Source organism: Mytilus edulis, chromosome 10, assembly GCF_963676685.1.
Source record: "Mytilus edulis chromosome 10, xbMytEdul2.2, whole genome shotgun sequence".
Lineage (NCBI taxonomy): Eukaryota > Metazoa > Mollusca > Bivalvia > Mytilida > Mytilidae > Mytilus > Mytilus edulis.
The window spans coordinates 8,057,803-8,070,604 of NC_092353.1; the positions used below are offsets into that span (position 1 = coordinate 8,057,803).

The 12,802-nt window shown below is 32.6% G+C and overlaps 1 protein-coding gene across 7 annotated transcripts in view; it reads right to left on the reverse strand.

Annotated features, from left to right (window-relative positions):
- LOC139493293 (afadin-like) overlaps nt 1-12,802 on the reverse strand; it is a 75,308-nt gene that overhangs the window by 46,227 nt on the left and 16,279 nt on the right. For 4 of the 7 annotated variants that reach the window (XM_071281544.1, XM_071281542.1, XM_071281541.1 and 1 more), the window contains exons 7-14: nt 12,185-12,334; nt 10,840-10,925; nt 9,251-9,457; nt 6,724-6,905; nt 6,068-6,174; nt 2,360-2,565; nt 1,374-1,611; nt 10-311 (exon numbers count right to left, since the gene is read on the reverse strand). In XM_071281544.1, the coding sequence (XP_071137645.1) occupies nt 10-311; nt 1,374-1,611; nt 2,360-2,565; nt 6,068-6,174; nt 6,724-6,905; nt 9,251-9,457; nt 10,840-10,925; nt 12,185-12,334 (1,478 nt within the window). The remainder of the gene's footprint in view (nt 1-9; nt 312-1,373; nt 1,612-2,359; nt 2,566-6,067; nt 6,175-6,723; nt 6,906-9,250; nt 9,458-10,839; nt 10,926-12,184; nt 12,335-12,802) is intronic. The other 3 variants (XM_071281545.1, XM_071281543.1, XM_071281540.1) reach the window with 1 other exon arrangement.

Consider the following 12,802-nt stretch of genomic DNA (forward strand, 5'->3'; position numbering starts at 1 on the left):
GAAACTGACCTGAATAATCCTACAGAGATGACAGTCTGCAGCCAGCTCTAGTCCTTGTTTTTCTGCCCATGCCTCCACTCTACCCAATCGTCTCTTTAGTCTCATACCCCACGACCGTGTACAGAACTGCACTCTCTTTTCTGTCACTAGTACATTAAACAACCACATATTTACATAATGGAACAACTGAGAGAAGAGTTGAATGGTCAGTGCAGCGTTTACTCGACAGCGACGTAATAAGTTCATTGCTGAGGACAATGTGTCTAACACATCGCCTAGAGTTGGTTTACCTGAATACCGCTGACGATCTTCTGAAAGATAAAAATGTGAGTTATCAATACAGTCATCTTTCTGATTACAGCAATAATTTTGATTAGAAATTGAACTTAATTTAGCAAATTGTTTCCAATGTATTTTTACACATTTTGTCCAGTGTGTAGCAGAATATAGTCGATCTCTAAGACAATGCTAGCAGGTGGGCCAATACATGATGTGTCACTGTATCAAAACTTTTAATATTGCTTATATAGACGGTCATTTATCTATTGTGTATTTACTTCATATTTTTGCACTCAAACTGATATTTTATTTGTAATTATGATGTTTACTTATTTTCACTAATTGTATGTTCATTTAACTTCATTTATGAGGAATTAAAGATATGAATGAATGAGTGCAACAACAAAAAAATGCATCCCTGTATCTGTCTTCATTTGGTTTATTTAATTTGAAATGTTATGATCCAACAGACATATATTTTCCAATATCTATTATAATTTGTGCAAAGAAAGACCACTCCAGTAGGCAATAAATTCTACCATTGCTTGTATTACATAATAGAATAACAATCCAGTATTTCAAGACATTTTTGTACAATCAATAGAATTGTCGGGTAAAATGTCCATGTTTTTTATGCTTTAAAAGAGATTGTATCAGAAAATATCAATGGATTAATGATAAGTCAATATAGTTTTCTTCATCAGGAGCATGTTTGCTAGTAGTTTCAAATTGTATTAAAATCATATAATATTTAAATATTACACTCTTTTATCACTTTGTAAATAAAGATGAATTCCAATTCTAACAAAAACATTTAAGTACATGAGCTTGAAATCACAAATGAAATTGCAAACTAAGCTGAAGATTTATATGAATCGTGGAGGTTGCTTGCTACAAATAATAAAAACTTTTCAAATTTGAGTCTATTAATTATAAGTCTATACGTATCTGAACACTCAAAATAATAAATTGCTTGGTTTTTTTTCAACAATATTCATCATGTCTCCCAGGCCCGATTGAAACACAAAAAAGTTCTTAAATATTTCCTTAAAAAATCAACCACTTGGTCTCCTAATTTTTAGACAACTACTAACCTCCCATTTCATCATCATCAGCAGCATCATTCTCGTCGAGGAAGGCTGTCATTGTTCTCTGTAGATCATACTGTAGACAGTTGACTAGGTGATGGAACGCTAACTGTACTGACTCAGCTAGAATCTCCTGGGCTTCCAGACTGAAGGGATGGATATCATGGTCTTGTTTGAAGAAGTTTAATATCTCTGAGGCATTAGCCATCCATAGAGCTAGTGCTACTGGGTTATCTCGGTTATTCTGGAAAAGTAAATTGGTAAGATTTAAATGAACATAGCACTAACTATGAAATATCTAACTGAAAGTTGGTTTAGAGAATAAGACCTTTAATATTTATTTTCAGGGAGTACAGAAGCTACATGCGTTGTTAATTAATAAAACACAAACTTTCAAACATCTGCTATCAACACCAAATGGCATAAGGACAATATCAGTGTAATGTTCTAATGCAAAAATGTTTTATCTATGTTCTAGTTGTAAAATGATCTCAATAGTTTTGATACAGCCCCCGTTAATTTATCATATTGAATTACCTGAACTGCTTGGTGTACTAGGTTAGATATTTTATTTACAAGTCCTGTAACTCTGTGAGCCATGATGTATTGTATTAAATCTATTACTAACCTGAACTGCTTGGTGTACTAGGTTAGATATTTTATTTACAAGTCCAGTAACTCTGTGAGCCATGATGTATTGTATTAAATCTATTACTAACCTGAACTGCTTGGTGTACTAGGTTAGATATTTTATTTACAAGTCCAGTAACTCTGTGAGCCATGATGTATTGTATTAATTCTATTACTAACCTGAACTGCTTGATGTACTAGGTTAGATATTTTATTTACAAGTCCAGTAACTCTGTGAGCCCTGATGTATTGTATTAAATCTATTACCAACCTACACTGCTTGGTGTACTAGGTTAGATATCTTATTTACAAGTCTAGTAACTCTGTGAGCCCTGATGTATTGTATTAAATCTATTACTAACCTGAACTGCTTGGTGTACTAGATTAGATATTTTATTTACAAGTCCTGTAACTCTGTGAGCCCTATCATGTGGTGACATATCTGGCCTGTATCCACCAGATATACAATATCTTACTGCCATGTAAGATGTATAGGTAGGAGCCAGTTTAAACTGGGTACCAGAAGAGTTGATTTCCAGTATAACAGATCTAAGGAAACTATCTTCCTCTGAAATAAAGAAAATTAGTTGGATTAATGTTTAATTCATTTTATCAAATCTTTTAAAAATTTTGGAAAAGGTTGTTTCGTTATAACATAGGTAAGACTCTTTAAAATTAGATATATTCCTCTTCCGCTTCTTATTTTTATTAGATATATTTCTATTTGTATCCATCTGATGAGTTACTCTTTTTTGAACTAATTTTTATTGTTCGTTATGTTGAACTGTTACAGTACTGTCCCAGGTTAGGGGAGGGTTGGGATCCTGCTAACATGTTTAACCCTGCCATATTCAGTATGTATGTGCCTGTCCCAAGTCAGGAGCTTTTATTTCAGTGGTTGTCATTTTTTTGCTGTGTTATGCGCTTGCTTTTCTATGAGACTAGCTGACTATGTGGTATGGTCTCTGTTGAAGGCTGTACAGTTACCATTAGTTGTTAATTTCTGTGTCATTTGGACTTTTGTGAAGAGTTGTCTAATCAGCAATCATTCTAAATCATCTTTTTTATATTTAACCATACAAAGAACTATCACATTATTCATGCATTTGAATTCTAAAACTAGATGTGTCAAAGCGACACGAATGGCCCCGTCCCAAAAAGTTGAAAAATCTGCAATTTCAATATAAACACATGTGGACACAAACATGATGGTAGTCTCACATATCAAAAATCAGCTCAAAATCTGGAGGGGAATAGAAGACAAAATCTGTATAACTGAGATTTTCAATAATTTATCAAGGTCCAAAGCCTCTTATTTCAGCGAAAATTAGCTGAGCGGAACGAAACTTAAGCTTGACCTATAACTCATCATGGTTAACTCACATACCACAAATCAGCCCAATATCTAAAGGCGTTTAGAAAAAAAAGTCCGTATAACTGTGATTTTCAACAATTTCTCAAAGTCCAAAGCCCGTAATTTCGGCAAAACTTAGTGCAGCGGAACGAAACTTAAACTTGATCTGTAACTCATCATAGTTAACTCAAATCTCAAAAATCAGCCCCATATCTGAAGGCGTTAAGAAAAAAAGTCTGTATAACAGTGATTTTCAACAATTTCTCAAAGTCCAAAGCCCGTAATTTCGGCAAAAATTAGTGGAGCGGAACGAAACTTACACTTCATCTGTAATTCATCATGGTTAAATCACATACCAACCAGGTGCTCCGCAGGGCGCAGCTTTATACGACCGCAGAGGTCGAACCCTGAACAGTTGGGGCAAGTATGGACAAAACATTCAAGCGTGATACAGCTCTGAATTTGGATTGTGATCAAATTTTTGACATTACATGTTTTTTTTTTACACAAAACAAATGTCAAGATTTTACAAATCAATTAAAGATTTCTTCTTCAAACTTTTTAAATCTAAAATTAAATAGTTGACACAGCATAGGTTTCTGACACAGAATGAATGTGGTCTAATGAACTTAAAAGGTTTTTTTTGCCTTTGAGCAATTCACTATGCTGTTGAATATTAATCCTCTCAAAAAAATGTTTGAAGAAATTTTCTTTTTATTTATGAAATCTGAAATGAGAAAAATTTAACCCCCCCCCCTTTTTTTTCACATCCCCGTTTCCCTTTTTCCAAAACTGATGTCAATTTAAATTTCTAATGGAGTTTGCAACAATAACTACTCTTTTAAATACATCATAAAATATTAAAATGTAAAATAAAGTGCTTGTTATCACTGAATGGTAAAGATTGGTTGGTAGTAAAAGTGAATATACATTGTTTATTGTATAAAACAATAAAAAAAAAACTTCATCAGCAACATTTTATATTGGCAAATTTCCAATGAAGTTATTTACATAAAGTTATTGGCAAATAAAAATAGAAAATGACATCATAGTCATGTCTGGCAAATGTCCAACATACATTATCTAAAAACATTTTAGATAAGATAAGGAAAAAAAAGCTTCATCAGCAACATTTTATATTGGCAAATTTCCAATGAAGTTATTTACATAAAGTTATTGGCAAATAAAAATAGAAAATGACATCATAGTCATGTCTGGCAAATTTCCAACATATATTATCAACTACTATTCTATACAAAGATAGATAACTCCAATTGAAAATTAATTGCTATTGCACAATATTGTGCAATTAGATATTTCTTGCTATTGTGCAATACTGTGCAATTGAAAATTTCTTGCTATTGCACAATACTTGATATGGAAGCCTGATTTGGACCAACTTGAAAACTGGGCCCATAATCAAAAATCAAAGTACATATTTAGATAAAGCATATCAAATAAGCCCAAGAATTTAATTTTTGTTAAAATCAAACTTAGTTTAATTTTGGACCCTTTGGACCTTAATGTAGACCAATTTGAAAACTGGACCAAAAATTAAGAATCTACATACACAGTTAGATTTGGCATATCAAAGAACCCATTTATTCAATTTTTTATGAAATCAAACAAAGTTAAATTTTGGACCCCCATTTGGACCAACTTGAAAACTAGGCCAATAATTAAAAATCTAAGTACATTTTTAAATTCAGCATATCAAAGAACCCCAAGGATTAAATTTTTGTTAAAATCAAACTTAGTTTAATTTTGGACCCTTTGGACCTTAATGTAGACCAATTTGAAAACGGGACCAAAAATTAAGAATCTACATACATAGTTAGATTCGGCATATCAAAGAACTCCAATTATTCAATTTTTGATGAAATCACACAAAGTTCAATGTTGGACCCTTTGGGCCCCTTATTCCTAAACTGTTAGGACCAAAACTCCCAAAATCAAACCCAACCTTCCTTTTATGGTCATAAACCTTGTGTTTAAATTTCATAGATTTCTATTTACTTATACTAAAGTTATGGTGCAAAAACCAAAAATAATGCTTATTTGGGCCCCTTTTTGGCCCCTAATTCATAAACTGTTGTGACCTCAACTCCAAAAATCAATCCCAACCTTACATTTGTGGTCAAAAACCTTGTGTCAAAATTTCATAGATTTCTATTCACTTAAACTAAAGTTATAGTGCGAAAACCAAGAAAATGCTTATTTGGGCCCTTTTTGGCCCCTAATTCCTAAAATGTTGGGACCAAAACTCCCAAAATCAATCCCAACCTTCCTTTTGTGGTCATAAACCTTGTGTTTAAATTTCATTGATTTCTATTCACTTTTACTAAAGTTAGAGTGCGAAAACTAAAAGTATTCGGACAACGCCGACGACAACGACGACGACGCCAACGTGATAGCAATATACGACCAAAAAATTAAAATTTTTGCGGTCGTATAAAAATCAGCCCAATAAAAAGGCATTTAGAAAAAAACTCCGTATAATGGTTTGTTGCGGAATGAAGGAATTACTGAATGACGGACAAGGGTAAAACTATATGGCACCGACAACTTCGTTGCGGGGCCATAAAAAAGTGTTAAGCATCCTTGCATAGATTTTGATTAGCTATCCTGGTTAAAAGTTTAAATATAAGTCCTCTATAAGAAAACAATAAACAAAGCTGGATAAAATCTATCATTAGAAAGAATTGTTTATACATACTATCTTCACGAAATTCTAACACTGCAGGAAGAGCATCTTCTTGTCTGGATGGTGGTGGTCGACCATCTACCATATCACGTGGAGACACCTGATTGGCAGGAGGAGGCCTGTAATAAAACAAACATTATGTTGAGACATGTTAAGTAGGATAAATAAAGTTACTGATAGATGGTAAGAATAAATACCCTAGTTTCAATGAGTTCAGAAAATCCAGTACTGAGGAAATGATTCTATTTAATTACTATATAAATTTAACAAAACATTGAAGTATGTTGCATTGTGCTGGACGTAAACATCTTATTATATATGAACATCATTATCCTTCCTTTAGAAGTGTTCAGTGGTTGTTGTAAGTTGATGTGGTTCACAAGTGTTTTTTGTTTTTATATAGATTAGACTTAGTTTTCCAGTTTGACTTGTTTTACACTAGTCATTTTAGGGGCTCTTTATAGCTAGTTGTTCCATGAGAGCCAAGGCTGTGTTGAAGACCCTACTTTGACCTATAATTGTTTAATTTTTCTTTATTGTGACTTGGATGGAGAGTTGTCTGTCTCATTGGAACTGTTACCCCATCTTCTTTTTTTTATACACGGCATATTTAAACAAAAATTAATTGTATCCTATGAATTAACCAAATAACTATATTATAACCCTACCTTTTCTGTTGAACCTCCATAGGTTCCGGACCCCTATCACTACCCCTAGGAGAAGAACTTCCCTGGGACTCCACTTTACCATCCACATCAAAATTAGTCTCATGTAATTTAGGATGTGATTGATGCTGGGGTCCAGGTCGTTTCTGCTGGAAATCCATTGGCATCTGTCCTTTCCTCATTTTCTATAATACATTAAAGATAACACTTCAGTAGATATTCATACATTATTGACTAAAGGTATTATTATATATAATTCACATTGTGTCTCCCTCATTCATTGTGTGTGCATATGTGCAATTTGATGACTGTGAAAGCTCGATCATAAAGAGTGGTCTGTTTTAAGTTTTAATACTTTGTTAGTTTTATTTTTTATAAATAAGGCTGTTAAATTGTTTTACATTGTCATTTCGGGCCCTTTTATAGCTGATCATGCGGTATGGGCTTTGCTCATTGTTGAAGGCCATACGGTGACCTATAGTTGTTAATTTCTGTGCCATTTTAGTCTGTTGTGGAGAGTTGTCTCATTGGCAATCATACCACATTTTCTTTTTTATATTAACTGACAAATTAGGTTCATTCTTGTGATTTTAACTATTTGTTGAGCCTGCCTATCTGACAAGTATAAAACCCCAAAATGAAAAAAATTGATCCATCCCATTTTATGACAAAAATAAATTTGTAATCAGATGCTCCGCAGCGCGCAGCTTTATACAACCGCAGAGGTTGAACCCTGAACGGTTGGGGCAAGTATGGACACAACATTCAAGCTGGATTCAGCTCTAAATTTGGATTGTGATTAAATAGTTGACACAGCATAGGTTTCTGACACAGAATGAATGTGGTCTAATGAACTTAAAATATTTTTTTTTTGCCTTTGAGCAATTCACTATGCTGTTGAATATTAATTCTCGCAAAAAAATGTTTGAAGAAATTTTTTTTTTATTTATGAAATCTGAAATGAGAAAAATTTACCCCCCCCCCCTTTTTATTCACATCCCCCTTTCCCTTTTTCCAAAACTGATCTCAATTCAAATTTCTAATGGAGTTTGTAACAATAACTACTCATTTAAATATTAAAATGTAAAATAAAGTGCTTGTTATCACTGAATGGTAAAGATTGTTTTAATTTATCAGTTGGTAGTAAAAGTGAATATACATTGTATATTGTATAAAACAATGATTTAAGTTGATTCAACTACTATTCTGGACAAAGAAAGATAACTCCAATTGAAAATTTCTTGCTATTGCACAATATTGTGCAATTAGATATTTCTTGCTATTGCGTAATACTGTGCAATTGAAAATATTTGCTATTGCACAATACTGTGCAATTGAAGATTTCTTGCTATTGCTGAATACTGTGCAATTGAAAATTTCTTGCTATTGCACAATACTGTGCAATTGAAGATTTCTTGCTATTGCTGAATACTGTGCAATTGAAAATTTCTTGCTATTGCACAATACTTAATACAATAATTTTGGATCCTGATTTGAACCAACTTGAAAACTGGGCCCATAATAAAAAAATCTAAGTACACGTTTAGATTCAGCATATCAAAAAAGCCCAAGAATTCAATTTTTGTTAACCATTTTGGACCCTTTGGACTTTAATGTAGACCAATTTGAAAACGGGACCAAAAATTAAGAATCTACATACACAGTTAGATTTGGCATATCAAAGAACCCCAATTATTCAATTTTTGATGAAATCAAACAAAGTTTAATTTTGGACCCCGATTTGGACCAACTTGAAAACTGGGCCAATAATCAAAAATCTAAGTACATTTTTAGATTCAGCATATCAAAGAACCCCAAGGATTCAATTTTTGTTAAAATCAAACTAAGTTTAATTTTTGACCCTTTGGACCTTAATGTAGACCAATTTGAAAACGGGACCAAAAATTGAGAATCTACATACACAGTTAGATTCGGCATATCAAAGAACCCCAATTGTTCAATTTTTGATGAAATCAAACAAAGTTTAATTTTGGACCCCTTGGGCCCCTTCTTCCTAAACTGTTGGGACCAAAATTCCCAAAATCAAACCCAACCTTCCTTTTATGGTCATAAACCTTGTGTTTAAATTTCATAGATTTCTATTTACTTATACTTAAGTTATGGTGCGAAAATCAAGAATAATGCTTATTTGGGCCCCTTTTTGGCCTCTAATTCCTAAACTGTTAGGACCTCAACTCCCAAAATCAATCCCAACCTTCCTTTTGTGGTCATAAACCTTGTGTCAAAATTTCATAGATTTCTATTTACTTAAACTAAAGTTATAGTGCGAAAACCAAGAAAATGCTTATTTGGGCCCTTTTTGGCCCTTAATTCCTAAAATGTTGGGACCAAAACTCGCAATATCAATCCCAACCTTCCTTTTGTGGTCATAAATCCTGTGTTAAATTTCATAGATTTCTATTCAATTTTACTAAAGTTAGAGTGCGAAAACTAAAAGTATTCGGATGAGGACGACGACGCCAACGTGATACCAATATACGACCATATAAAAAATTTTAAAAAATCTTACCTCCTCAAAATGAGGGTCCATAAATTTAAAGACATTAAGTTTTCCAAATCTGAGTGTCATTCCATGTCTTAGTGTTGTCGTCTCCTGAATGCGCTGGTTGTTGACGATAGTTTCTGATTCTGGAGTCTTTGGTGTGATAGTAACAATACCATCTGACTGAGTCAGACCAATCACACAGTGGCGTGGCTGAACATTGGGACCATGAAGCTAAAAACAAATGAAATAGTCTCAATATTAAAGAAATTACATCATTTTGACTGAATATTGGGACCATGAATCTAAAAATATGTCATATAAATAGTCAGTACATCAAACCAATTCTACTATGAACAAACAATACACAATTATTTGTAGATAAATCCTACTGGTACAACATAATGGTTTAAATTGTTTTTAGAAAAGTATGTTACAATTTGTTCATTAATTTAAAATTCTATATTTCTGTAATATTTGACAAGAGAACAAGAGGCTGTCACAACGACAGCAAACCGGATTTATTAACATTTATTCATGTCCTGGCAATATCACAAGAACCATAACTGATGAACGGTGAAAGTGAAAATCATCAATATCAAATTTGACCTCCATTTGTCATCAATATCAACATACTAAAATTTGAAAGAGCTTAGGTTGAACAGTTCATGAGTAAATGCACAGACACGACTGGAAACACCATTTTTTTTAATCTTTCAAGAACCATAACTCCTGAACGGTAAAAGTCAAAATCATCATTCTTGAACTTGAACTCCATTTTGTCAACAGTAACAACATATTAAAGTTTCGGAAGCTTTGGTTGAACAGTTCATGCGAAAATGCACAGAAACAACTGGAAACGCCATTTTTCAATCTTTCAAGAACCATAACTCCTGAACGGTAAAAGTCAAAATCGTCATTCTTGAACTAGACCTTCATTTTGTTGTCAGTAACACAAATTAAAATTTTAAAAGCTTTGGATGAACGGTTCATGAGTAAATGTGTTTTTGTGGATACCAATTTTTGTGGACAGAGGAAAACTTGTATTTTTTGGATATTTGATTTCATGGTCTTTCCAAGGAAAGTCTGCATAAATTACTAAAGAGGCCCCTCATGGGGGGGTCCTAGTAATCACATAATCACCATTTTTTTGCCAATATAATCACATAATCATTAAATATTTGCTTATCTTTAGTAATCAAATAATCATAAACTAAAAATACAGTCCTAGGTAATCAAATAATCATGAAATATTTGGCTTAATAATCAAATAATCATTAAAAAAACGGCCAAGTAATCACATAATCAAAAACCCCATGAGGGCCCTCACTAAACAAAAGTTGTTTGATATTTGAATTTGTGGTTGTTGAGTAACCATAAAATCAATGAAAATTAGTATCCAAAGAATAATACTAAATCTACAGTATCTACTATTAACACTTAAAAGAGTAGTTAGGCAAATAATACAATCTATATATTTTGTCACAAAAATATTAGAAGGTAGAGTTTACTTCAAAAACAAATATAGGAATTTTAAAAATCATTCATTCAGAATATATGTTGACAATAAAAATGGCAGTAAATTGTCACTGATGCTGTTTGAACCGTCTACATACCTGTATCAACATATTTCTATCTGTTCCTACTTCTGTAAACTTCATGTTCAGTCTGTACACTTTACCTTTAGGATTATCTGATCCATCTGTAAACAATAAACAGGGATTATAAGGAGTTGTCTGCAGAGACCTCAATAAGGGACGACATCAAAAGATCGATGTAGAATAAAAAACTTAAATCGAATTGTTTGGGGGTGGGGGGTCATCATTGCTGCAAGTTTTGTTAATCTTAAATCGAATTTACATATATCTATATAGGTAAATCAATTTTTCCCAAATCAAGTTAAGAAGGGGGGTAGGGGGGTCAGCGAAAAAACTATGTGAATTAAGTTTTTTATCCTACATTGAATTTTTGATGTCGTCCCTAACTTTTATGAATGATTTGCCTGTTGATAGCACAATATAGCGTCTTCTTGTGGATACACACATGACATGATTAAGAGTAAACACTGATAAATCATTAACAGCATAACATTTCTTGTGAGGCAATAAATATGGTATAAAGTTCAGAATTTTGATACACATGAAGAATGATAGATAATCTGAAGGTTTAAGTGTGTGTACCTATAGCACAACAGCCTTTGACCTTGACACAGAAGAAACAATCATAGTAGAGATTAACTATAGATGTCATGTGAGTCTTTGTTTCTTTCTGTCTCATTTATGTTTGATTCACTCTCTTCATTTGTTCATATCAGTCAATGTATTATATTGTTTGTTCATATCAGTCAATGTATTATATTCTTTGTTCATATCAGTCAATGTATTATATTCTTTGTTCATATCAGTCAATGTATTATATTGTTTGTTCATATCAGTCAATGTATTATATTGTTTGTTCATATCAGTCAATGTATTATATTCTTTGTTCATATCAGTCAATGTATTATATTCTTTGTTCATATCAGTCAATGTATTATATTGTTTGTTCATATCAGTCAATGTATTATATTGTTTGTTCATATCAGTCAATGTATTATATTGTTTGATCTTTTTGAAACTTTGCAAAAGAATGATAGAATTCTTAATGTTCCTGTCCCAAATCAGGAGCCTGTAATTTAGTGGTTTCTATCCTATATCATAATTGTTTTTCGTCTATTATTTTGCACATAAATCAAGCCATTGGTTTTCTAGTTAGAATTGTTTTACATTTTCTCATTTCTGCTTTTTATAGCTTTCTATTCTGTATAGTTTTTGCTCTTTGTTGAAGACCTTACAGTGTCCTATAGTTGCTTACATAATTTTGTCTCTGGTTATTAGTTGTGTAATTGGCAATAAGGCATCTAATTTTTATCATGTGTTGAAGATTAATTAATTTTTCTGAGGACTTATATTTCTTACATACCAGGATTTAACTCCACCAGATATGGTAATTGATGAGGTGGTATAGTGTCTTTAGTAGGACGTAAATCTTCATGAGAGACGGCTCTGATCTTTTTATGTTTAGTCTTTTTAGCATCAGCAGGACGTCTCTTTAACTGAAACATGACTGTTCCTGAAATCAAATATCAATATAATATAATATTACTGGAATAAACAATGTCCTATCTAATTATTTCATTTTTCAACAATACTTTATTTCCAACTGAAAATGCAAACTGTACTTACATACAATTAATGTATTAGCATATTTAATAAAATTGAGAATGGAAATGGGGAATGTGCAAAAGAGACAACAACCCGACCATAGAAAAAAAACAACAGCAGAAGGTCACCAACAGGTCTTCAATGTAGCGAGAAATTCCCGCACCCAGAGGCGTCCTTCAGCTGGCCCCTAAACAAATATATACTAGTTCAGTGATAATGAACGCCATACTAATTTCCAAATTGTACACAAGAAACTAAAATTAAAATAATACAAGACTAACAAAGGCCAGAGGCTCCTGACTTAGGACAGACGCAAAAATGCGGCGGGGTTAAACATGTTTGTCTCGCTCGGACACACACTCCATAATCTAGTATA